The sequence below is a fragment of the Falco rusticolus genome, chromosome 18 (assembly GCF_015220075.1).
Source record: "Falco rusticolus isolate bFalRus1 chromosome 18, bFalRus1.pri, whole genome shotgun sequence".
Classification (NCBI taxonomy): Eukaryota; Metazoa; Chordata; class Aves; order Falconiformes; family Falconidae; genus Falco; species Falco rusticolus.
The window spans coordinates 2,840,053-2,866,109 of record NC_051204.1 but is presented as its reverse complement, the minus strand read 5'-3'; the positions used below and the strand labels follow the sequence as shown (position 1 = coordinate 2,866,109).

Genomic DNA, 26,057 nt, shown 5'->3' with positions numbered 1-26,057 from the left:
CCCCTTTCCTCCGGGATGCGCCGGGCGGGGGCGGCGGCAGCCCGCGGCGGGGCCGTGCCCGGGCGGGCGGGGGGCGGCCGCAGTGCCGCCGGGGGAGGCCGCCCCGAGGGGGCGGAGGGGGGGGGGGGCGGCTCCCGGGGCCGAGGCCGGCGGGAGGCGGCCGGGGGCGGCCGTGGCGGCGCGGCCCTGCCCAGCGCCGGCTCCTCTGCGCGCCTGGTTGGTGCCGTCGGGGCCGGGGGCGCGGCCAGGCCGGGGCCGTCCCGGTAAAGCGGCGGCGCGGGCGGCGCGGCCCCGCACCATGGAGGGGCACCTGGCGCGCTGCAAGATCGTGGTGGTGGGGGACACGCAGTGCGGCAAGACGGCGCTGCTGCACGTCTTCGCCAAGGACTGCTACCCCGAGGTGCGGCGGCGGGCGGCGGGCGGGCGGGCGCGGCCCGGGGGGCGGCCTGGGCTCACCTCTGCTCTCCCCTCCGTCCCCCCAGAGCTACGTGCCCACCGTCTTCGAGAACTACACGGCCAGCTTCGAGATCGACAAGCAGCGCACCGAGCTCAACATGTGGGATACCTCAGGTGGGCTGCCCCCCCCGGGGGGGGACACCGGGGGGTCGGGCTGCTCTCCGCGGCCGGGGTGCCCCCCCTGCGCGGAGACCCCGGGTTGGGGCTGTGGCTGCGCCCCGCGATCCAACGGCCGCTGAACTCGCCCCGGCCGCGGGCAGACCCGGTGAGGGTCCCGGGGGGGGGGGGCGACCGGCGGTGTGTGCCCGGTGGGGTGCGGGGGGGGGGGGGGGAGACCCGGCGGTGTGTGCCCGGTGCGGTGTGGGTCCGGGGTGGGGGCGCCCGGGGTGTGTGCTCGGTGCAGGTCCGGGGAGGAGGGTGCCGCTCCGGAACGGGGGGAGCCGTGCGGTGCGTGCCTGGTGCGGGTCCGGTGCGGGGGAGATCCGGCGGTGTGTGCCCGGTGCCGCTCCGGGGGGAGGGGAGGTGGCGGTATGTGCCCGGTGCGGGTCCGGGGGGGGCCTGGCGGTGTGTGCCCGGTGCCGCCCCGGGAGGGGGGGGCTGCCCGGTGCCGCTCTGGGGGGGAGCGGCGGTGTGTGCCCGGTGGTGTGTGCCTGGTGCCGCTCCGGGGGGGGGTGCCGGTGCCCGGTCCCTGTGCCCGCGGTGCGGCCCCGGCTCCGCGCTGCCCGGGGGTACCGGCTCCGTGTCCCAGGAGCGCCGCAACCCTGCGAGGTGCGGGGGCGGCGGGGGGCACTGACGCGCCTCGGAGGGGGACACAGCGTGGGACAGGGGGACGCCCCGTGGGACAGGGGGACACAGCGTGGGACGCACTGGCCACTCATGGCTCAACGCGACGGCGCGTCGGGGGCTCCTGGGGGCTTTTCCTTTTGGTTCGTGTTTGCCCCGTTTGTGCCCTCGGCTGTGGTTCTGCCTCAGCCCACCGAGACCCTTCCCCACCCTTCGCGCTGTCCTTCTGCGGAGGCCTGAGTGGCCGGTGCGGTGCTCGGTGCAGAGCTGGTAAAGCACCGGCACCCAGCGCCGTTGGCGTGCGCCTCGTCATCTCCCTCTGCCAGCCTGCTTGGACTGCGGCGCACGCACCGTGCGGCTGAACGCTGTGCTGGGATGGTGGGTGCACATCACGGGCTTGCTGATGCCCTTTCCCTGTAATTTCGGGTGTCTTTGTGACCGGTGAAGTCCTCTCAGTGTCTGAGAGCAATAGTAAATGAAAATGTGACCTAGGACTTTCTTGGCATTTGTACAGTCCAATTCTTTGCTGTAATTTTGCATCCATCAAATTACAGCCGTAGGATCAGCACTGCTCTACCTGGGGTGGTGGCTTTGCTGAGCGTTGGACTTGCTCTAACATGTAAAATGCGTTTGTTGACTCTGTTCTGGAGCTTCCTGACCGGGAGGCCTTGCTTTCGCTGGCTTTTATTCCTCTAGACAAAAAGGGATCTTTAGCTTTGCCCGAGCCGCAGGGATGCTGGCTCTCGGGACTGCTGGAGCCACAGGTGAAGCATCGGCTCTCCACGTGTGATGGGGAGCTGTGTGGGAGTCCTTGCGTGGTGGCTGGATGGTGCTGGGCTGGCGTGTCTGCGTGAGGTCCCTCGGGCATGGATGGTGACAGCGAAGCCATCCTGGTTGAGCTGGGGGCCTTCCCTGCCGAGGGTTCCCTGGAGCTGCTCGGATGGGGTGAGTCGGGATCGGGGTGCGCCGGGAGCGAGGGGTGGCTGACCCCCCGTATCACCTGGGTGTGCTCGTGCGTACACCCCCAGCTGGGATCACCCCGTGGCTGCGGGGGCTCCCCAGCCCTGGGCTCCACAGCCTGCGAAAGGGGCCGGCTGGGGTGTCTTTGTTAGGCACTGGGTGGCTTTGCTCCGAGTGTCTGTGTTTGGCGTGAAAAACTTCCCCACCTGAGCGTGCGGCAGCGTGTTTGATGCGTTGTTTGCTTTTTAGGAATTCTCCAGAATGTTTGCCTTCGATCTTAGGAACGTTAAAAGAAAAGGACATGATACAAAGTCTTTAAAGCTGTGTATCTGATACCTGCATCTTGTGCTGTCGCATTCATTTTTACCCTTTTCAACAAAAGATACAAGTTTGTCTAATGTTTATCTCCATAGCCAAGAGGAAATGAACTTTGATTCTCCTTTCTCCTTATGAAAAATGTAACACCTTTTTTAACAGCTTTGTAGATGAAGTTTGCTAGATAGTTTTCTGGATAAATTCCCTTCCGTTGCAGCTTTGATTTGAAATACACAGGAGCTAGTTCTTCAATAAACAGTCCTGCAAAGCAATGCACAGCAATTGTCCCTAGTAATCACGCTGATATTTTTAGCTGTGGACTGCAAGCTGCTGTTGAATTTCCAGTACCTTTCGGAGACACTTGTAAACAGGAGCTTTGGGAAAAGAAATTTTGCACAATAGTGAATTGAACTAGCTGAGCTGGAGAGGTTGAGAGTAACTGGTTGCCCTCCTCATGCAGAATGACGGGCACTGGGATGCACTTTCCCTTGTCTCTGTGCTTCCTCCTGTCTCTTTCAAGCCGCTTTGCATGCAGGGGCTTATTGTTCATGATAAATTCCATCCCAGCAAGAGCGGGAAGGGAGGTGCTGGGAAACTGCTCCCATCACCCTGTCAAGATCGCCCTTTAGACTTTAAACACTCACCATCTCTTAGGTAAGTAATTGGAACTGACGATCTCCTTCAGAAATCAGAAGAGAGACCTGGACAGAGGAGCTGACTATTGATTTTTTTATTCCCCCCCCCCCCCCCCGTCCTGTAGATAGTCGTGACAGTGGTCGGAGGCTCTGGAAGCTGTGCAGGGTGAGCTGAGCATCAGCCAGCAACGGGTGTCGGGGCAAGAGCAATCTGCCTGCAAAATTCCCTTTATTGTGACCAAGCGTGGCCACAGCCTACCTGGCCGCCCAGAAATCCCACTGATAATCCCTGTACAAACTGGGACATTGTCTGCTCCCTGGGGGCTTGTAGTATTGCCCCTCCTGCTAAGTGGCAAATGCAGGCTATGACATTAGCAGCTGGCAGGCAGGCAGTAAATCTAGTTAGAAGAATATTGCCGTAGGGTGGACAGAAATGATGGAGAACTGAATGGCTCCCAAATTGTATTGGGACCTCCGATTTCCTTGAAATGTCTTTTAACCCTTTGTCTATTGATTACTTTTCCTGAGGCGGGAGGGTGACTCTGGAGAGTTTCCAGCACTGAGAATCCTTCACGAGGATGAAAATCTGAGCTGCTCAGACAGGGCAAATGCAAGGACCCTGCACCATCACCAGGGAGAACAGTGAACCAAGTCTGAGCCATCAGCTGCAGGTGCTGGTTGCATCTCATGTTTGTTTCTGTTTAAGCTGGTCCCACCTCAGGGCTCTCTGTGGGAGTGAAATTGCTTCGGGTGCCATTTCACAGCACAGCAGGGATGTCCCATCCCTCCCGTCCTCCCTGAGAGCCGGTGCTATGTGCTGTTTAAAAAGCAGTTTGGACCCCTGTGTGTGCGAGGGAAGGGCTGTGGAGCCAGCCTGCTGAACAGGGTGGGCAGGGATCTGGCTCCGGGGAGCTGCCATGCCCTGGCACCTCTGCTCATGAGCCTTACGGAGGACACGGTGCTTTGCTGCTCTTCCTGCTCCCGTTCTGGCAAATTCTTTGTTGCCTGTTGGCCGAAAGTGTTCGGCACAGAAACAACTCCTCTGCATGGCGCCGGTCCCTTGGGGTGGGGGGGAAACTCCTGTTCGACGGGATGCCTGGTGGCTTGGGAGTGCTGTTCCCGGAGGGCTGGGTGCCTCCTGGACCTGCAGTGCCGGTGCCCCAGACCCGTCGGGGAAGAGGTTTCTTCCTTGTGGCCAGGTGGAGGAGGGGCGGGTGGCTTTGGGATCACTAGCAGTGCTTTGTGATGAGGAGTTGAGTTTCATTTCCATTCTTCAGAGGTGTGAAGGGGAGCACAATTCCCTCTGGCTGCGAACCGGGGCAGGGAGGTTTTCCCCAGCGATGCGATACTTGCGTTCCCTGTGGGATGTGGGATCAGGGAGTGTCTGTGGCTCTGCCCTGCTCTTGGAGGCTGCTGTGGTGCTCAGCAGGTCTCCGGTGCCGAGGGCGCTCAGCGCCGGCCAGCCTCCCCAGGGACCGGCTCTCGGTGCATCCCCACGGTGACCCGGGCATGGCCAGCGGACCCACTGCCTGCATCTCTGGACTTGCCCAATGCCACGCTCGTGCCGGCGGCCCCGCAGAGCCGGGTCCAGCAGGGCAAGAGACGGGCTCAGGCCACGCTGCTGCCTTGGCAAGGCCAGGTGCTGCGGCGTCGGTGCTGGCACGTCTGGGGCTTTGCCCTGCACTGAGGTGTTTTTTTGGTTTTGTTGCCAGTAATAATGGGGAGGAAGCTGTGCTGTGCATGGCAGCCTGGGCTCACTTCTTTGCTTTTGGCTCACACCCCTTTATGCCAGGAGGCTGTGCCTGCCCTCTGTGTCTGTGGCCTCCAAGTGCAGGCAGGCAGAGCAGTGATGTGACCTGAGACCATTCATTTATCTGCTCGGTGCATCTTTTGCTGATGCAGATCCCAGCTCAGAGTGGAGCTGCCTGGTAGGGGCATCTGTGCCGGTGGCCATGGGGGAGACCCAGGCCTGGCATTGTGCCTTGCACAGGATCCCTGTCGTCTTGGAAAGCTGCTGGAGAAGACTTTTCTGTCCTTTGTGGACTGGTGGGATGCACTGCTGCTGATACCCCCAGTGTCTACGACATCCCACGACGTTGCAAAGACCAGTGCCACAGGTTCAGCAGTGCCACTGTGCCCTGCTCTGTGCTGCAGCTCACAACAAGGGAGTTGCTGCCAGCCCTTCGCCGGGGCTCCTGTCTCTTAAGCAGATGCGCGTTCAAGACAAGAATAACGCTGTGAGTTGCAAATCCCCCTCCGCCTCCCTCTTCGCCTGTACTCGGCAAACAGTCTGCCTTGGTATGGCCTGTGTGGGAACGTACAGGCTGCGATAACAGATCCTTCTTTAGGGGAACTTCCGAGGAATGTTGATGAGATTAGAGAGCTGAAAGGGGCCGAGTTAAGCGATGGCATCTCCATGGATGCTGAGGCTTGTCCATGGATTCCCAGCATGCGGCTCCAGGATTGCCATGGCTGCCTCTTCCAAAGTGCAAGAGCAAGTTCTGTCTTGGGAGGAGTTCAATGCCACTTGCACTCTGAGGCAAAAGGAAAAATGTGGAGCTGCCCTTTCCGTACCAAAATAGCTCCTCCCATGCTCCCTGTTGAGGCTGGGAGCCTGAAACCAGCATACTTGTGTTCTGCCTCAGCACAAATACGTAGTTAAGCCTAAAAATATGTGCAGCTGGGTCACATTCTCAGGCAGGTCAGTAACCAGTCAGACAGAAGTTGAAAGAGTTGCAGCAGAAACAGCAGCAGAAACGCTTATGCTGGAGTGGTGGGTGGAGGATGGACCTGAGAAGACATGACATGACATGACATGACAGTCCCCGGGAGGATTGTCTCACTGGGCTGGGCATGGTGTGGGGGTGCTGCAACGCTGTGTGGCTGAGGGATGGAGGTTGCTCCTCCTGCACCTCCCTGCAGCAAGGGCAGCATCCATCCTTTCTCCCCTGCGATCCAGGAGGGTCAGCCTCTGGGGGGCTGGGGGTGTCCTGGGTGTCACAGGGGTGCTGAGGAATGGGGCCGTTGGCGACAACCAGCCAACCCTGTGGGCTGCTGTGACCTCGTGGGCAAGGAAGGGCTTTCCTTGGGGTGGGTTTGTTCCTGGCTCTGATGCAGACCCCTTTCCCACAGGATGGGGGTGATCTGTTCTCTCCTGTGGCAAGGACAGCACCGCTCCGCTCTCCCTCCTCCTGCTGTCAGTCTGGCCTCTGTGGCACCCACCTCCCAGTGCCACTTTAATACTGATTTTTTTGCCTGGTTAGGGCAAGTGGAAGCTCCTTATCGGGGCGGTCACATCAACAGACCTGCAGACACTCCCTGGAGCAGGGCAGTCATGCCCCATCCTTTGCTTTTCTAATGGTCCTCGCCCAGCACCCTGCCAAGGAGCATCCCCTGCCCCACCGAACAGTGCTGGTGTGCCCAGGCTCGGCTGACGGGGGGGTGGGGTGGTGGCAGGGGGCTGTGTGGGAGGAGGAGCTCTGAAGGAGCCGGCCGATGTGCCCCCCAGACCCCGTGTGTGCAGCAAGGACATGGATGCAGCTTTCCTTTTGCCCCAGATTCTGAAGATTAAATCTTCACTCGATTAAACTTCATGAGCGTACAGGCACAGCCTTCCCTGTGGGGAGAAACCTTATCTGGTAGCTGAGCCCTCGGGGACGGCTCTGCTGCTTATGCACAGCAAACCTGAAATGTGCAACATTGCAGAAAGATAATGGTGTGTGCTCAGCCCTCGGACGCCTTTCCCAAAGCTGGGGCGTGCGCGGGCTGTGCTCTGGGAATCTGCTGCCACTCCTCGTCCTTGTTGTACCCCCCAGGAGGGGTAACAGGCAGCAATGCCCGCTGCCCTCGTGATGTGGCAAGAGTGCCAGGAAAGGACCTCGAGCTCCCATTTGTCTCCGCTGTCAGCTGCCAGAGGGATGGTTTCCAGCGTGATTATGAGAAGCCTGGATGAGCTCCTCGGGCTGCTCTGCAGCCGCAGCCCTCCCACCCCAGGCACTCAGCGATGCTCCCCCAGAGATGCCAGCAGGGATTTCTACAAGGAGCTTCCAGAGCTTCCTCCCGACTGCCAGAGCGAGGTTTGCACCTGAGCAAACTCCTCTGGATCCCTGTGAGCTGCGTAGGTGAGAGGGGGCACAGGACCTGGATGAGGCAGAAGCACCCTGTGCCTGCCTGAGCTGAGGATTCCTCTGCTGGTAAATCCAGCAGAACAGCCTCCTCCCGAGTGACAGGTTTCCACTAATCAGATCTGGAGAGGGGCCCAGAAATGCCACCTCAGCCTGTGCAAATACCATTCCCTTCATCCTGATCATGCCCGTCCTGAAGGTATGCCAGCTGGGTTGTTTAGTATTTTACTCATTTTTTTACGTGCATCGTAAGAATTAGGAGCAGAGGTTAATTGTCCAAGCGGATTAGCTCTTGTTTCAGTTAGGCACTTTGTAGAAGGTTGCTTGTTCCATGTCATGGAATGGTTTCCTCCTTTTCTGCACTTCAGGGGTTTGCAGCGGTGTTGCACAAGAGAAACATCATGGTCCAGCCATCAGAGGAGCTTGCAAAAGCCGGAGGACCGATGGCCGTACTGTGCCCGGTGTCCTCTGGAGGGCTGGGCTAGGGGCAGTTCCCTCAGCTGCTTTCTGTCTCCCTCCAGCTTCGGTGGGATGCCTCGTCTCTCCTTGTCTTCCCCACTTTCTCTCTGGCACCAGGGCTTTGTGTCATGTCATGACAACCCTCTGACCCTGACCTTGCTGGCCATTGGGTTGGAGCCCTCCCCATCGTGGGGCTCTGTCATACCCTGATTTCGGACAAATGTGTGACCATCGCTTGGGTAAACCCTTCCTGAGGCTGTGCCTGCAAGGCTGGCGGGGGCTCCTTCCCCAGTAAAGCCTGCTGCTGGGGGGCTTTCGGTGGGAAGGCGCCGGGGATGCAGTGGTGAAAGCTCTGCCCTGTGGGCTGTGATGGGGATGGCGTGATGGGGATGGCCTCTTGGAGAGAAGCTGTCGCCGCCTTTGCCTGGCTGTGTGGCTGCTGTGGGCAGAGCCAGGGCACCCCGAGCGGCGCAGGGCACCCCGAGCGGCGCAGGGCACCTGGGTGCTGGCAGGGGTGGCAGCGTGCATTTATCAGCCCGGCATGTCGCATGCCCAGGGCTTTGCTGCAGAGTGGAGCTTGGCACGATGGTGGCTCCATTTGACTCTTATTTTGCCAGATCTGCTTTGCTCTTAGTGCCACTCACTTTAATCTTTAACGTCACTAATTACTGCTTCTTTCATAATTGTGACCTTGGAACTGGGTCTGGGCTTTGGACCGCGGTGCTGCCAGAGCCCGTCGTTACCAGTGTCCCCCAGTCTGTCACCAGGGTTTTAATTCTTGTCTCTGCCACTTGGCGCTTTTCTAGGCTGGGCTCTAATTAATGAGCACTGTATCAGTGTCAGAAACATGTTTTTTATATCAGTGGGATCTGCATCATCCTCCCCTTCCAGACAATAATGAGCTGGGCAGGGTCAGGGATCCTTAACCTGTCTCTGAGCCCCGGCTGAGCGGGGACCTGCAGGGTGCTCAGGGATATTGCTGCACATTATCAATCTTCAAACAAAAAACTCCTCTGATTTTTTCTTTCAGGAGAGAGGGTCTGATTTCACGCTGGGAGGATGAAGTCGGTCTCTGAACTTGTGGTGGTTCAGATCATCGTCTCCCTGATGTGCGGCTCTTGCAGTCTGGGAGGCTGCAATGGCAGGTTTCCTGGTCCCCTGTCTGTAAAGCTCATCAGCCTTAATGACACAGGGAATGAGGAGGGCATTTGCATATTCTGGTCCATCACATGCTGGGCACACCGACCTACTGCTCTTCAAACATCACTTTTTGCCTTTGTAAGGGCAACTAAAATCTTGAAGGCAAGCACCCGTGTCTGCAGTTGGCCGTGCTTATGGTTCCCCCTAAGTGAGGGGTGGTCTCTGAGAAGTCCCTTGGCGTGGAGATGCTGGTTCCTGGGCTCTGGGGATCCCACCTCCCTGGCTCCAGTGGGGTGCCTCGCAGGAGGAGGTGTCCTGGGGGATCTTGTAGGCAGGATGCGGCCACAGGAGCTGCAGGACTGTGGCTGGGGCTTGTGCCACGCGGGGGCTGGTGGCAGTGGGCACGGCGATAGGCACGAGTGGCCTGTTGGCACCGGTGGCTTCATCCTTGCAAAGGGACACCTGAGCCCGTTGTGTGCCCGGCTGGGGGGGTCCTGTGCCGGGTCTGTGACCTGCCCGCTCCCACCGGTGCTGGCTGGGCTGTGGGACAGTGGAGCTGAGCTCAGTGAAGGGGCCAGGGAAGAAAAATTTCTTCCCTCGTCCGTCTGCAGCCAGGGTAAGGGGAGTGGGCATGACCTTTGGGGTTGTTTAACTGCTGCTCTCCAGTGTTCCCTGGGGCTGAATTCCTCCTCACCCTCCGCTGTAAACCCTGCCATTGTTTCTCCGGGCTGATTTCCCCTTTTTTTCTAGCAGTGGGAAATATTTTCGGGTGACTCTGTGCCCTCTTGTTGCATCTGCAGAGGAAATGGCAGCTCTGGAGCATCCTGGATGTCTCGGAAAACCAGCGGAGATTTTTGTGGGCTCACCATGGGGACTGGCCTCGCCTCTGTACTGGGGTGTCTGGGACAGCTGCCACTTCTGGCCTTTCATTCAGGGCCAGGTTTTCAATCCAGGCTTGTATGTGCTCCCTGACAATAGCCAGGCTCTAGCAGGGGACGTGTGCCTTTCTCATGCAAATGCCTGCCTGCCTGGGGAGAGCCCCTCCAGAGCCTCAGACCGCCCCCCCCCCCCCCCCCCCCCCTCAGCTCAGCCTCTTGCAGCCCCCTTCTTCCCGCACTGCTGCCATCCTGGAGCAGCTGGGTGGGTTGTTCCCTGCCCAGCACGTCTGTGACTTGTACAGACAGTTCGTTTGCAGTCTTAAAGGTGTGATATAAATAAAATATATTATTAAACACCTTCTTCATCATCTGCCCTGGCGGAGGAATGCCTAATCATCAAAGCCGTGCCGTTCCCTGGCACCTGATGCGATGTGAACCAGGTCTGGTGCAGTGATGGAGCGTGTGCCTCCCGCTCCCACGCCGGACCCCTGTGCAGCCGCATCGAGGAGCCCCTACCCCAGGTTGGGGGGGGGGGGGGGGCAGGGGGGCTCAGCGCCGTGCCTCGGCACGCAGAGCCTTTGCCTCTAGTGAGCAGCCGTTCGGATAAATTTCTCTGCAGCAAAAGGCTGCTTGGAGCTGAGAGTTCAGCTGTGGGAAGCCTGGTGTAGCCGCAGGCAGCGCTGAGCACGGGTGCTGGTACGCGGCAGCTCGGGGGGTTTGAGCCCCCGTCCTGGGAAACACGAGAGGTGGCCGGTTGGGGCTCGATGGAGGGTGGTTTGGTGGCAGTGGAGGGGATGGTCTCCCCGCGTCTGATGGATGCTGGCTGAGAGGTGGTACCGGCTTCTGGCCGTGCGCGGGGAGAGGATGCTGAGGCAGCTGCACCTTGGTCCTGCTTTGGCGACTTTGTCCTCCGGACAAAGGCTCGGCTGAACTGGCCGTGGGATTTGTCTAGCAAAGATGCCATCTTCTCCAAAGCCACTGCTTGTCTGGCACCGCCGTGCAGGGAGGTGACCCCCAAGCGCTCGGGGCTTGTCGATGCAGCGCTCCAGAAAGCTGGGATGAATTTCTGCTTCATTCTGTGAAGGATGTTCTTGGCTGTCCCTGCGGCAAGCATGTGCCGCAGCGTTGCTGGCACGGTGGGGAGAGTTTACAGTGAGCCCTCCGAGACAAGTGCGATGCTGAAAAATTTAGGTCTTGGCAGTGCTGGTCTCTGTTTCAAACCAGAGCTGGCTGGGGTTGCGGGAGCCCCTTGCAGAGCAGATCGCGGCTCTGCATGCCTGTTTGCTTTCCTGGTTTGTAATGTGCTATTGTGGGATGGAGGATGTCCGGGTGAGGAGGCTCATTATCTCTCAGAACAGCTAATAAGGAACAAATGAAGATTAAGGCTACGTTGGTGTAGATGAAACGGCACGTTTTGGTCCCCTGCCCCTGAGAGCAGCATCTCTGAGTCACAGTGCCATGCATTTCGGGGGGCTGCCAGCTGATAAGAGGAGCTACTCCCGGCTGCATCCACCCCTGAATTTCAGACAGCAACCGTGTGGATTTTATTTTTAAGCTGGTTTTTGGCTTCCTCCAATTTTCTCTCTTTAACCACGAACAGATGCACGTAGGTCCTGTTTCTTGCAAACCTGGGTGCCAAGTGGGAGAATGACTCATGCAGTAAAGGCTGGAGCTGCAGACACATGAGCCCTGGGCGTGTGTGTGTGTGTTCAGAAGTGCCAGACTGTGGGTCTCTGGGGTGTCTTGCTGGAGTATCTGAAAGGTGTCGAGTGCTCAGAATCAATAAAACTGAAGAGCTGGATTGGAGGGAACTGAGGCTTTTGTGTTAGGATTTTTTTTTTTTTAATTGTCATACTCCGTGAAAAAGTAATAGATGCAAAAACTGGAAGAATAATCCCCCAAACAGAATCTCCTGATTCAATAGAGACATCTCCAAAGAAAGCTGGAGGTTACCCAAGTTTGGAGGGCAGCAGCTCCCCTGATCTGCTGGGCAGCCCTGGCCATCGGTCTCCATCGGTCTCCTGTGGTGGGGCAGAGGCTGTGAGCACTGGCTGTTACCTGCTGCCGGAGCAGCTGGTGAGCTGAAGGTGCCAGGGGCTGCTCCTGCCCTTCGGAGTTGGAGCAGAAAGTTAATGAATACAAAGGTGATTTTGATCTCATGAAGAAAATCAGGTTCTTGACCTAGTGCATCCCTTCCCTCAGCTCCTCCCGCCAGCACAGGGGCCTTCCCTCCTGTGGTCCCAGGTAGTGGGAGCACAATTCCTGGCACCGGGGTGGGAATGGTGCTGGTTCTGTGGGATAACCGAGGGGTCATGCTTCGTTCTGCACTGGCGCTGGATGCTCTCTGGTGCTGGATGCTCTCCCGTGCTGGATGCTCTCCACCGAGGAGCTGGCTGGCTGCTGAGAGGAGCAGAAGGTTGCTATGATACAGTTTGCTGTGGCAATGTCTGTGCTCAATGGAGCCAAAACCACCTCTACAAAAGGAGCATTCCTGGGCTGGGAGGGGGCAGATTTATCTGCAGTGTTTATGTAAAGCTGAGGAGCTGCAGCGAGAGGATGTGTGTGGGAACACGGAGCTTTCCTCCGGAGTGCTGGGGGCCCCTGTCTGGAGGCAGACACCGTCACACGGATCGGGGAGATGGGGGAGAGGGCATGGATGGGATGAAGGACCCAGCAAACCCAAGCCTGCGGATCGATGCTGGATCTCACATCCCACCCAGTAAAACCACATCAGGCACGAGACTGGCGGCTTGGTGCTGCCTCGGAAGGTGACCCCATCCTTACTGGGGACTGGGTCACCTTGCTGCGTGGGGGAAGCACGTCACTGGGGCCAGGTCTGCTGGCTCTGCTGGTTGTGAACTGAAGCAGCTTGAGCCTGAAGCGAGGTCAGAAATCTCCCGCGCTTGGGATGCGGGGCTGCCGTGGTGCCCGGTGTGCCAGCCCGCATCCCTGTCCCCGGGGCTGGCCAAGGCACCGCAGGGACTGGCTCCTTTCCATGCCGGCAACGTGACTTTCCTTCTAGGAGCCGGGTTGGGCTCTGCAGAGACCAGGGTCTGTTTCTTCTGGGCTGGATCCCATCTGCTGCTCTTCCCGGTGACTTTGCAGGGATGGAGACCCAGGCTGCGGCTTCCGAGAGGAGCAGGGGGCGCGGGGGGTGCCTTTGCTCCTGCAGGCTGGCAGCAGCGTGGCTGTAGGACACCTGTAGCCCATTTTTCTGTGAATTTTGCTGTTGAATGCCCGGGTGCCTGCCCCAGCCAGAGCATGCCCGGAGCTCTGTGCCGTGGAGGTCCCAGTTGGGGCTGCTGGTGGTGTCTCGCTGTGGGTGAGTGTTGAGGGGAGGGTGGGTGGGCAGCCTCTGGAGCTGGGTAGGTTTGGGAAGACACATCTCAGCCTGCCCCGTGCGGGCTCCGGGCAGAGGCAGGAGCGGTCACAGCCAGGTCTGACTCTTGCAGAGGGATCTGGGGTGTTTGCAAAGCCCCTGGATGTGGAGCTGTGCCCCCCGCTCTGCTGTACATCAGTCCTGAGCCCTGGGGCAGACAAGAGCCAGGGTCGGAGCCCATGTGGAGAATCGTCCTATTCTCCTCTCACACTTATCCCGGGCAGATTCCCATCCTCCCGGAAACATAAGCCCCCATCATCCATAATTCATCAGGTGCTGAACTCCATCAAGGAGCCACCTGACAGCCGGGCTGGGTGCTGCACCCTCCTCCCAGGGTGGGAAAGTGTGGGGTCTGGGGGTCCTGGGGGGCCACGCAGGAAGCGCATCCGGTTTCCTGGCCTCGGGGTGGGTGATCCGCTCCCCGAGGAGGCAGATTCAACAAGGACTCTGGTGTCTCTGCTTCCCCTTTTCATAAATAAACATCTGCTTCTCATCCCTCCAGGAAGTTTAAGCCATCGTAAAGCCAAACATAAAACCGAAACGCTGGTTTTAAGCAGCCGTGAGCTGATCGCGCCGTTACTGGGGGCTGAGGCATCCACAGTGGCACGCAGGACACGCTTCGGATAAAAGCAGTGTGGGACAATGAGTTTAATGCCTGAAATTCGTATCGAAGGGGGTGTGTGTGCATGTGCGCACGCGTGTGTGTGCGGCAGGAGCTGTGCAGGAGTCAGGCTGGGCTCTCTGCCTGCTCACTGAGAAATCCTGCAGAATACAGACTCATCCCCTCCCCTTTACAGCTTGTTCACCAAATCCCATTGCATCTTTTAGGTACCAAAAAGAATCTGACTGTCTTTTTTTCCTGCACGAATCCTGAGCAAAACCAATTCTTTTAGCTATCTGAAATTCTCACGAGCTGCGTGAGTGAGCTCTCCTGTACAAAGATAGCAAGGGAGCAGAAAAATCAGCAGCGGCGTTCCCTGCGTTTTCTCAGCCACACCTTTCCACCGTGAGCGGTGCAGCGACCGCATGGCAAGGCACAGGTTGCATAGCAAGTGGTGGGGACAGGGATGCGATGCTCCGCAGTGCCACAGCCCTTCCAGGCACCCTCTCCTGCAGAGCCAGCCTGCCCTGGCAGCGCAGCTCTGCCGCCTCTGACTTGCCGGCTGCTCCCTAGGGATGCAAAACTTGCATTTATTTCCACTCTGCAAAGGGATAGATGTAAGGGCACAAGGACAAACCCTCTTGTCTGCCGCACCTAAACAAAGGGACCGATCCCTCTGCAATCCAAACTGCTGAACCTAACGGTGTCTGGTTCCTGGTCAGAAGCTTCGGTCAGCATCCTTCACCTCCGACAGAGCAGTTGTTTGTTTGCATCATGTGGCAACATCTCCAGTTCTTACTGGAACTGGAGAGCTCTGTGCCAGGCAGGGGGGGGCTGGGGGTCCTGCCTGCCCGTTTGGGTAATGAACAGTCAGTGGGATGAGACTTGCTGCTCACCGCTCTCCTCCTGCTCCTCTCTGCAGGCTCGGCGTATTACGATAACGTCCGTCCCTTGGCCTACCCGGACTCGGACGCTGTGCTCATCTGCTTTGACATCAGCCGCCCGGAGACGCTGGACAGTGTGCTCAAGAAGGTGAGTGCCCGGCGTGCCCTCCCGGCTGGCGAGACAGCTCTGCAGCAGCGCGGGGAGCACCCTGCGGTCCCTGCTGCGGTCCCTGCTCCCTGAGGCTGTCATCAGGGCTAAAAGCTCTGACCCTGGGGCCAAGCCTTGGCTTCCAGCACGCTCGGATGAGGATGGGTGGCTGCTGCTGCTCCCCACGCGGGCTGTGCAGAAAGCAAGCTCTTTCCATCTGGAAGGAGCCCGGGGAATGGTGCTGCTCACGGTAGCTGGCGTGTGCGCGGGGTCTGCGTGTGCACACACATACAAACGTGGGGACAGGGAGAAGCGTAGGGTGTTTTCTCCGTTTTCCATGGACCTTGGGAAGTGGTGGGCATCTCCTGTTGGCAGAGCCACCAGTCAGCGTGCGATGGGTCGCTTGCAGCAGTTGAGAAGTGGCTCCTGGTGCCTGTTTCTATGCAAGTAGAGAGCTCGGGTTTTTGGCTGTCACATCTGCACAGTAGGAAAGACAGCAATCAGCTCTCTGTAGCTTGACGACAAGAATAATGAGCTGTGGCACTGGATTTCAAGCCTATGAATGAATAAAACGAGACGGCACAATGCCACTGAAGTGGAGAGCATGCAGGACCCTGAACACTGCCTGCCCTGGCAGAGCTGACCGGCCATGCTCTGCGTTAGCAGCCAAGCTAATATTATTTATTAGAATATTATTTTTTATATAAATATTTATATTTATTAGAATATAAGAAAGTATTACTTATTAGAATAATAATTTTCCTTAGTGTCTTTCAGCAAAGCGGGTGTTTCTAGCTGGCAGGTCTCAGAGAGCCCCACCAGGCTGGGGACCCACTGCGGAGCACCGCGGCCCGTCCCTGCTTGCCATGCTCTGGGGCAGTGGGTGGCCCCTGGGGAGAGGTTCCCATGCGAGGCTTTCCTCCGAGATGGGATGAAGTGCAGCAACTCAGGGTGCTGCTCAGGGGAGAGGGTAAATAGCCTCCTGGTCACTCATATCCCTTGTTTCTGGCCATGCCCTGCTTCCTTCCATGGAATTCAGGGAGATGTGGTTTCAGCAGGCTCTCACAGCAAAGCTCACTGGCGGCTGCATCCTGTCCCAGAGGCCAGCCTTGGCTGGCATCTTGTTTGCGAAGCTGTCGGAGACACCGAGGCGTGAAAAGCACTACGGAATAGTGATTCCTGTAGCTGTTCTCCCCAGCGAGCCCCAGGCTGCTGGGGCTGGACTGGCCATGCTGAACAAGTCCCATTGTACTGGCTGCCCTCTTGGCCTCTCCACATTTTGCCAAATGTTGTGCTGAAGCAAGTGCCTCTTACTCAGCTGCTGGGAGGGCTGAGAAGTAGGTCTGTGTCTCAGAAGTGTCCTGGTGAGGGGACAAAGACCCTTCAGATAACTCGGTCAATGGCTCAGTGTTTGTTTCCAGAGCAGGTCCTGGGTACCAAGTGTGCTGGGTGGAGGGAGGCGTGTTTCATCTGGGCTGAAAGAATTCACTGCTCGGCTTGGAAGTCAGCAGAATAGTAATGCAAGCAAATCATTTATACCTTAGTGAGATGCAAACCCGTCAATAATTAGCTGGGGTTGGGATTTATTTGTGTCTCTCTGTGCACTCTTCATGTGAGCCCACACTTGCTCACTCAGTGCATGGTCTTCCCTGTGCAGCATCACGGATGCTTTGAGTACTGTTAGGCAATGTCTTTTTGATACGGTGACTTAAAATAAACCCTAAATCACAGGGGATTTTTTAAGTGCCTCTGAGTAGATGCCTTGTTTCCTTTGGTGCAGGCATGCAGCCTATGGAGGTGAGGAAAATTCCTGAGACGCCGTGAAGTTGAAATGGGTTTTGGGTCTTGATATCAGGCGAAGAAGGAAGCAGCAGAAATGCTAATTCAGCAGAGGAAATCTTTATTATCGCTGCCCTTCTGATGTCTGGGCTGCCTTTACAGATGAAGGGAAGGAGCCAGCTGAGAGAATGCGAACAAGCAGCTCTTCATTTTGTACAAAGCAGGTTTTCGTGGGGTAGTGCCTTCACTCTGACAAGTCTCGATAGCACAGCAAATCTTGGGCTCCCTAAGGTGTCAGTCATGTGGGAAGAGGGTGGCACCTCTCCCACGGATCCGGGAGCCCTGTGTCATTCCAGGCAGCCCTGACCTCTGCCTGGCAAGAACAAACCCGATAGCTCAATCCCTTTGAGGATTTTCATCCTTCAAGTAAATTAGGGTGCTTGAATTCTTGCTCAAAAAGAACAGCATCATCCTCCTTTTGTGGGTGCGTTGCAGCTGTGACACCAGCATCTCCCAGTAGCTGTGCAGCCCTGGGTGCTGGGCATGTCCGTGAGTCCTGGTGGACAGATGTCGCTGGCAGCAGGGAAGGAGGTTCATGGTGAAGATACTTGAGCCCATCTCCTGATGGAAAATAAGATTTTTCCCTGTTTTGCAGTGCTTCGGTCTGATATCGGTTGAATGAAACTTGGGGCGTTCTTGGTGCTCCCTTTCTCCACCAGGCTATGGACACTGGGTTGTGGGCTTGGTTTTCTTTGCCCTTCTAATTGCCTAAGGCATATGCCTAGCCGCCAGTTAGCGCAGAAGGAAATTGCTAATTCCAAGTGACATCTTTAGCCAGGGGTAATCTCTTTATTGTCTGCCTCCTGCTTCAGAAACACCAGATCAGTAACCAGGGTGTTGATGTGCTGATGGGGTTGTACAGGTCTCCCCAGGGGGAGGTCACAGGTGATGGTTTTATTTACTGCTGCGGACAATTAACTGCGCTTTGGGCATTAATTTTTGGAGCTCTGAAAGGGATTGTTAGTATGAAGGAAGTGGATGTTTGCCCTGGCCTTCTTCCATTGCTTCAGTTCTTTATTTCCCTGGCTGTAGCTGCGCTCTGAATATCTTAAAGTCTTTAACAGGTGGCTCCCAATAATAAGCAAGTAATGAGTGTGATTTGCAAAGAGCTCCCTGCCGCCTGTGGTTCAGAAGGACCAGCAAGGGTGACCTTTGGAGGACCAGCAAGGGTGACCTTTGGAGGACCAGCAAGGGTGACTTTGGGAGGACCAGCAAGGGTGACCTTTGGAGCCCCAGCTCTGTGTGCTGGGCTGTGGGGTGGTTATTTTTCCACAGCCGTGCCCACGAGTGGGCTCCTGTGGCCCAGCGCAGGGGGCTGCAGCTTTGATTTGAGAGGTTTGCAGGGCATATCTGGCCCAAACGAGCATAAAGTTATCCGAGAGGCACGCTGACCATTCCCATCCTTGCCTGTGGCAGTCATTAACGTGCCCTGATGAGTCCATCAGTCTCGGAGCAGCTGCGACCCCCGTTTGGAAAAGCCACACGCACCCGAGCACGTGCGGTCTGGCCCTCGGGGGGCTGCTTTCCAAACCCCATCCCATGAGAGCTTCGTGTTACATGCAGAACACCGAAAGCTGGCCGGCCCTGTGCTTCCCATCTCCAGCACAGCCTCCAGAGCTGCTCCCAGCCTGCGTCCCCCCTGACAGCCCCCCCTCACCATGGTGCCCACCGTTGCCCATGCCCCATCCCCTCTCGCGGCGGCACCAGCCCAGGTCCGAGGCAAGAGACCTACAAGTGGTGCTGGAGCGGCACCAGTAGCAGTCTGGGTAGCCTGACTGGTCCAGTTCCAGGTCCTGTGCAGAGATGAGCCAGGACAGGGCGGCTCGGCAGCCCGTGGTGGTGGTCAGCAGGCGCAGGGACCCCGGGCTGCCGTGGCTGCCGTTCCTCCGTGGGAGTGGGAAGTGCCGCTGGCTGGTGGGAGCAGGAGAAGCTGTGGATCAGACCGGTGGGCTCTGCCGTGGCAGGGAGTCATGGAGTGTTTGGCTGGGCAATGGTGTCCGGGAGGAGCTGATGGCACGACTCTGCTGGCCTGTCCTCCCCCCAAGGCTGGGGGGTCTTGGTTGGAAAGGGGCTGCGAGCAATGAGCTGAGACCCTGTGATTGCCTTTGTCGCTCCAACCTGCCCCTTTCGCAGGCTGCCTGCTGCCAAAACAAACTTGACGTGGAGGTGCCACTGGACCTCTTGAAGCGTCTTGTACACCGGCAGCCCCTGAGCACCTTCTTCCTCTTGTCTCCTCTGCAGTGGCAAGGGGAAACTCAGGAGTTCTGCCCCAACGCGAAGATTGTGCTGGTCGGCTGCAAGCTGGACATGCGGACAGACCTAAACACGCTCCGGGAGCTTTCCAAGCAGCGCCTCATCCCCGTGACGCACGAGCAGGTGTGTTTCAGCAGCCATCCCCCTAGGGCTCAGGGAGGGGAGGCAGGGAGGGGGCTTTTCTGTAGGAGCTACTGGTCCGAGGAAGCTCAGCAGTGAACGACCCGCTGTGCCCAGGTCTCGGTCTGAAGCTGGTTTGATCCTGGCTCATGGATGCTGAGCTGCTCATGCTTACGGCGCTCTTTGCCCCAGCTCTGGCAGACCTTGACTTGTTCCTGATGCTCTGCTGAACAGTCTCCTGGTGAGGAGCTGAAAAGTTTGTCCGCAGAGGTGGTGAAGATGCCCGATTTGACAAGTTGGACTGGCGAAAGGGGAGTGTTGTGCTTCTGCAGCTCCTAGTTCAGTGCAGCTCTTTCTGCTCCAAGTGACTCTCCTGCTTGGGTTCAGTGTCGGGGCAGCACTGCTGGAGGGGTGCTGGCCACAGCCGGGGGGGTCTGGGGGGCTGCAGCTGCCAGTGGACCCAGTGGAGTCCCCAGGCTGGCCCGGGGACCCCAGTCTTTGGTGCGGTGCAGGGGTGGCCGTGCCCTGGGTTGCTCTGTGCCTGGTGCCACGTTGAGCAGAGCAGGTCCTAGGTGACTGTCCCGCTGAGAGGGGTTGTCCTCGGCTGCGGGGGGGGCACCACGTTAGTGAGAACCTGCAGTTGATGCAGGGTCCAGCACCCAGTAGCACTGTCTGCTCGGGAGAGACCCTCACGTCTGGTGGTCTCGCACCGAGTGAATGGGTGATGAGTGGACGTTGTGGGAGAGCCGCTGTCGACTGTGCCCCGGCGCTCCGGTGGGGCTGCCAGCGCAGCCAGGGCTGCCGGCGATGTGAAAGGATGCTCCTTGCAGAGTGCTGGTGGCTTAACCTTCTTCCTTCTTCCTCCCGCTCTCTCTGGACCACAGGGCAGCGCGCTGGCACGGCAGATCGGGGCAGTGGCCTATGCAGAGTGCTCCTCCAAGGTCTCGGAGAACAGCGTTCGGGATGTGTTTCATGTGACCACGCTTGCCTCGGTCAACAGGGTGCACAAGAACTTGAAGCGCAGCAACTCCAAACGGGGACTGAAGCGGGCATCACAGATGCCTGGCAGGACGGACTTACTGAACGACACAGAGATCAGGAAAGACCGAGCCAAGAGCTGCTCCATCATGTGAAAACCGGGCTGTAAATAACGTGTGTGTGTTTGTCCATTTTGTACAGTAACTGGCTGAGACAGGGCATGGTGCTGGCTGCGGGAGCCAGCCCGCCTTGCCAAAGCCTTTCTCTCAGGCTCTAGGGCTGAGCAAAGGTCCCAGCTGCAACCCGGGGTGCTCGTGTCACCCCCCACCGTGGAGACTTCTGGGTTGGCTGCTGCTGTGCGGATTGCTTGGGGTGATGGAACCACTTGGCAGAGGAGTATTCAGGTGCTGGAAGGTCTGTGACTGGGTGAAACAATGTAAAAGGGAGCGATCCTGTGTGTGTGTGCCACCCTCCTGAACCTACAGCCCAGCCTCTGCGCCTGTGTGCAGCTACACAGCACGCACAGCGTGGGGCGGGGGGCTGTGTGGGACCTGGCCTGCAGGGTGGGAGGCGGGTGGGATTGCTAGCAGCAGAGTGTGACCGGGAGAAGGTATTCTTTCAATCTTCCTTTAGAAGAGGAGTGATGCTTTGAGGTGGTGCTGCCTTCAGCTAGGCTGGACAGCAAGTCACCATGGAAGGTGCAGGTCTGGGCCAGAGCTGGGAGCAAAGGCACTCTGGGAAGGAACCTTAGCCTGATGAGACACCACAGTAGTCCACCTTTTGGGAAGAAAATATATAGGTGGCTCTTTACACGGTATTTTAGGTACTTGAACTCCATTTGAAATGCAGCAGTGTGGATCTGGCTCCAAGGGAGAGGTCTATCTATCCCAGTCGATGCATCCTGAGAACTGTGGTTCCCCTCAGCAAGCAAATGCCACTCGGGAGCTTGTGTCCCAGCTGCTGACAGCCCGGTTACTCATCCGACTGCTCCCTGCCACAGGCACACAGCTTCTGACAAAGCAGCCTGCAATGCCGCTCCGCATCCTGCTCTCCACCCATTCATTTCCAGCTGCAGATTGTGTTGCATGGTGCTGTGTTTGTCTGGTACAGATAACCAAAAAGATGATAGGCGTTTCTGCACCCTGTCCCCACTGCGGCAGTGGGAGGGAAGGTGCTCCCTGCCCCTCCTGCCCTGCTGTACAGCCTCCTCCCAACACCTCTCATTGCTTCTGCTGCTGCCCTCTCTAAATGCCTTTGACTACAGTGTTAGCCTTGACTTAATGTCGCATAGACACTTTAAAGAAAAAAGAAGCTGCTCCATTGCCAGATCCAGCTGTGTCGGTGGGCTCCAGAAAACAAATAAACAGCGTTGGAAAATGCATAGTGCTTGGCTCTGTTCGTTTTTAATCGTCAAACCAGGCATCCTCTCAAGATGTCTTAGTGCCTGACTTCTGTTTGTGTCTAATGTATCTCTCTAGCTCTTGAAATGCACACAGACACTTCAGTGAAAAATACAGGGGCCCTAGCTGCATTTAGTCAGTTTGGAGCTGAAGCACCTGCCTTGAATAACCTCTCACTCCACCCTGAATCCTTAAATGCTGTGGAGCATTTGCAGGTTGTCTATGCCCGACCCACCAGTCTGAGCTGACGTGAGCTGCCCCTGGCCTCACTGTGTCAATAGCTGCAAGCGAAGACGGCTTTTGACTTTGTATTTTGTGTCTGCTCTCCCAGCCAGGTCTTAGACTTCAGCTGCATCGTGAAGGCTGTTTGGGGAACTGGAGCATCTGAATTACCAGCACAAGAAAAGCTCAAGCAACGATGGAATGCTGTTGTGCTGGGTGCAGGTTGCAAGAGTATGAAAACGCCCAGCTGCAGCCTGGGAGGAAAGAAACCCAGCAAGGCACTATGCCAATAACAGCCTTCAGCATCACGATGTTTTTCTTTTGCTTTGCAGGGTCCCCAGAGCCTTTGCAAACATTCAGCCCCATGTCCCTGCTGGAACTGTTGCTACCAAGTCCTCTCACCCGCATGCATTTGTTCTCATCATCCGTGTGTGATATAATCACCGCGTCTCCCTTCTTTCCACGTAAGCACAGCAGTATTTGGCAAGCACATCTCCCTTTTTCTATCACCTAGCGCCTTTATGCCTTTGAAAATTTAATCTGGCGGTCTCTACAAATGCAGTTTCTGGTCCACTGATTAGTTTAAACTCCCAGTGGCTCTCTATTAACCGAACTCGCCCTATAAGCAAATCTGCAGGAGTGGGCAGCAACTGTCAAACCTGAGCTGTGCTGCGTACAGGTGTAGGAAGGAATGGGCTGTGGCTGCAGGAGGTGGCCGTAAGCCTCCCTGGGCCATCAGCTGGGTGCCTGTTCCCCTCCCACCCCGCAAAGGGAGGTCTGGAGACTGCAAGAAAACCGGCAAAGCCTGCAGAGATAAGCGGGACGGGTGGTGGCTGAGGTGTGTGACAGACCAGACAGGTCTGGTGGGGGAGGGAGCACCCCATCTGCCTCCGCAGGGAGCAGGGAAGCAGCAGGATCCAAGTGCCAGGCACTGGCTGCTCGCCCTCCCTGGCCAGGGGCTGCGGCAGCCCCCTCCCCTCCCTCGCGTTGCGGGGGGATGCTGAGATGCCATTTGTGCAGAGCTGGTCCTCAGTGGGGACAGGCTCGAGGCGCCTGGCAGCTCCCCGCAAGGCTGTCCTGTTTTCTTGGGTCATTGGTGTGGAAAGATGCCCTGGCCGCAGTGGCCCTGGCCGCTAGCTCTGCTGCCACCACCGCAGTGCTTCCCTTGCTGCTGCTGCTGCTTTTCTTTCTGTACGCTGAACTTCCCAGGCTCTTGCTGCTCAAATGGCCCTCAGGGATGCATCGTGGCGGTGTAAAAGGCAAACATCCCAGCAGCAGCTCTGGAAGAACCAGTCAGAATTAATAGCAACCAAAACATCTCAAGAGACCGAGGCAAGTGAAACAGCCTCCAAGACCATTTATCATTCAATATCTGAGCTGGGTCCTTGGGCGGGGTGAAGTAAAAATGTTAAAGCCCATGGGGCTACAGGCTCTTACAGCCTCAGTTGCCATCTCATGAGGCACATGAGATTTCTGCTGCTGCTCGTGGCCCAGTACAGAACCAGGACAGCCGAAGGTATTTTAGGGCACTGACCACTAAAAGAGCGGTATCCAGGAGGATGGAAAGTGCATCCACTGCATCCCCCACCGCTGCACGCCACCCGACGGCTCTCTGAAGGCTCGGGGCATTTGCCCTGTGATGCCAGGAGCATCTTACTGTGGGACCAGGGCTTTCCTCATGCCTGCCTTAGAGGGGACAGCCTGGGACACTCCCAGCTGAGACACCTGGAGGGGCAGGAGGCTGCGACTGGAAAACCTGGAGAGGGCTGCTACAGCCCAAGGATTCCAGCCCTGAAAGCCCTGAGGGAAGAGAAAGGTGCGCCTTGCTCGGTGAGGGGAGCTACTGGGGGGCACTGGGAAGGCTCTGTGCTCAGCTTTTCCCTCTGGAAAAAGCTCGCATCAGCGAGGAACAAGCTACCCCACAGGCAAGGGGTGTCTGGGGAGCAGAGGGGCTTGGGGGGGGGAGGGGGTTGTGGTGCCATCCAGCCCATCCAGCGCATGCATGGATCTGTCTGCATCCCCCCAGCCATCCCCACCAGCAGAAAGCCACGAGCACCGGAGCGCTGCGGAAACCATCCCCATGGTGCCGAAAGCCCAGGTAGCCAAGGTTTAATGGCCGTAGCCCACCCTGGGGCCAGGGGCCAAGGTTAAGAGGGCCAGGACCAAATGCAAACTGACATTCCTGGAGGGCCCCCCCCAGCAGACTGGAAATGTGCAGAGATGCAGCTGGGTCACTGCCGCCAAGCAAAGCTTTATAGATCAAAAGCAGGAGGCAGGAAAGATGCTGAGCTCCGTGAGCCAGCGCTGGGGCTGGCAGGGCAGGGGGCAGCTGAGCCGGCAAGAATCACGGCTTTCACGCTGCAGCCCGTCTTTTCACAGCCGCTGAGAAATGCAGGGACCGAGGGATGCTGGTGGTCCTGCCAACCCAGTGGCAAGCGTTCAATGCCACCAGTTTGTGCTGCTCCCTCCCAGTGGGAGGGCTCAGGGGGAGAAGTGTGGAGCTGTAGAAGAGAACTGTGGAGCTGTAGAAGAGGGGGGATCGGGCAAGGAGCATTTGCAGGGTGTTTAGCTGGGCGCCTGAGCCCCCTCACTCCCCCAGGGCAGCTGCTGCCTGCAGGCACCAGGTTTTCAAAGCACTGCGAAGGTTGTATCGGGCGAGTGCCTGAATACGATGAAGCGGATGGAGGGATTATTGTGGCCGGTTGCCCAAGCAGCTCTCGCCCCGGTGCTTTGCCTCGTCCTGCCGTGGGCAGAAGGAGCAGCAGCCACCACGTCCCCACACTGAAGCAGCCTGAGCGGCAGCAATTGAGTTTTGCCTCCAAACGTCGGAGGCGGTGGTGGGGCTCTGGCAGTGTCGCCATCCCCTGCAAACGGCGAGACAGGCCAAGGAAGAGCGTGACACTTCCCAGGATCTGTCCTGAGGGGGCACAGCCCAGGGGGACAGGGGAGCTGTGCAGGGCAGCGTCCCCTCCCCGAAGGTTCAACCACATGCGTTGCGGCAGCGTTTGCGCCACACACCAGACGAAGGCTCCCAAAGCACGCGTGGTGGAGGCGTGGGGGCCTGAGCATCGCCTGTTTCAATTCACCGAACTGTTTCTCCTGCGCCCGACGCCGTGCTGGTGTGGGCACGCTGGCTTGCCGTGCTGTCAAGACTGGAGAAAATGGAACAAAATGTGTTGCTTAAGACTTGCAGCTCGGTGGTGGGCTGCGTGAACAAGGCTCGTTACAGTCAGGGGGACTTACAGCGCTCGCTCCCACAAGATCCCCCCCCACGTAAGGGAAGGAGGACATAGAATTCCAAATTCCATCTAGGAGGAGGCAGCTGCAGTGTATGTAGCCTTCCCCCAGCTCGCCACAAGACACGCTCAGGTGACATCTCCTAGGCACGCAGGTGACATCTCCCAGGCACGCAAGTGAAGCTGCATTGCCAGCAAAGCAGCTGGTGTTTGGGGTTACACAAAAGTGACAGGATCTTTCTTGAAAGCTTCTGCTTCTGGTTTTGTCAATGTGTTTTATTTTCTGTACTGAAGGGAAATGTCATTGCAACCCCCTGCCCCCCGCACTCCCCACCGCCAGTATAGCTCTAACTAGCTGGAAGCCTGTGGTATGAAAATAATGATATTGGAATGAAAGTAATTTGTGCCCAGCTGCCTCTAGAACAGCCAAAAAAAGGCTAAAAGGAAAAAAACCATGTAGCAGCCAAAAAAACGCGCGTTCTGCCAGCGTGAGCAGAACCAGAGCTCAGATGCAGAACTTGCCGGAGCGGAGCTGGACGTGGAAACGTACAGGCTGCTAGAGGCTGATGAAAACCGAAATGGAGATGCTGGCACGGCTGAGCTGAACCCCAACCGTGCATCTGCCACAGTCACCTCCAACCCAGACATCAACTGCTTGAAGCCTTCTTCAAAAGTTTGGGCTTGTGGCTTCGGGGTGGGTTTGGATTCTGGGCAAAAGGGTGTCCCTGTACCCTTCTCCCCCCCCCCCCCCCCCCCCCCGCCAAGAAGGCTGCAGGGGCTGCTCTCTGCAGGCAGCATTCAGCACGCAGCTTAATATTCTGGCACTCGCCCCTCCACCAGCTTGCTTGACTATAAAGAGTATTTGGACTCCCACAGTGGTTCATTTAACCAGACTTTTCAAAGGAGTCCCTCTCCGTCTCCCTCGCTCTCCTTCTCTACAGAGGAATCCACAAGATAAAACAGGAAGCCAAATCAAAAGAAGTGTAGAAAAGGGGGTGTGTGTGTGTGTGTGGAATGTATCTGAAGGATGAAAGGAGAGCCACGGCCACGGAAGAGAGCAAATAAAACCATTGTTGGGTCCCTACTCCAGATCAGGGCAGCAGCCTGCCTGGGTGCAGTCTGGGAGATTTCTTTTAGATATATATATAAAAATATAAGGGACTATACGGAAAAGTAGGCAATGAAAGTGTGGGGTTTTTCCCCCCCCTATATAAAAAAATATATATGAAAATATAAGGGACTATATG

The 26,057-nt window shown here is 57.4% G+C and overlaps 1 protein-coding gene across 1 annotated transcript; it reads left to right on the top strand.

The window, feature by feature from the left end:
• Window positions 1-243: 243 nt before the first annotated feature.
• Window positions 244-21,331, top strand: RND2 (Rho family GTPase 2). Its single transcript, XM_037411081.1, has 5 exons — window positions 244-400; window positions 483-570; window positions 14,653-14,762; window positions 18,843-18,977; window positions 19,859-21,331. Exons 1-5 carry the CDS (start codon window positions 299-301, stop codon window positions 20,105-20,107), a joined length of 684 nt encoding a protein of 227 aa, XP_037266978.1. The 5' UTR covers window positions 244-298; the 3' UTR covers window positions 20,108-21,331.
• Window positions 21,332-26,057: the final 4,726 nt, after the last annotated feature.

What these genes read in the sequence shown, in the direction of transcription:
- RND2 (XM_037411081.1), top strand. Translation starts at nt 299, where the DNA reads ATGGAGGGGCACCTGGCGCGCTGCAAGATCGTGGTGGTGGGGGACACG. An exon ending in CAACATGTGGGATACCTCAG is followed by an intron (nt 571 to 14,652) that starts GTGGGCTGCCCC and finishes TCCTCTCTGCAG; the next exon opens with GCTCGGCGTATTACGATAAC. An exon ending in TCCCCGTGACGCACGAGCAG is followed by an intron (nt 18,978 to 19,858) that starts GTGTGTTTCAGC and finishes TCTGGACCACAG; the next exon opens with GGCAGCGCGCTGGCACGGCA.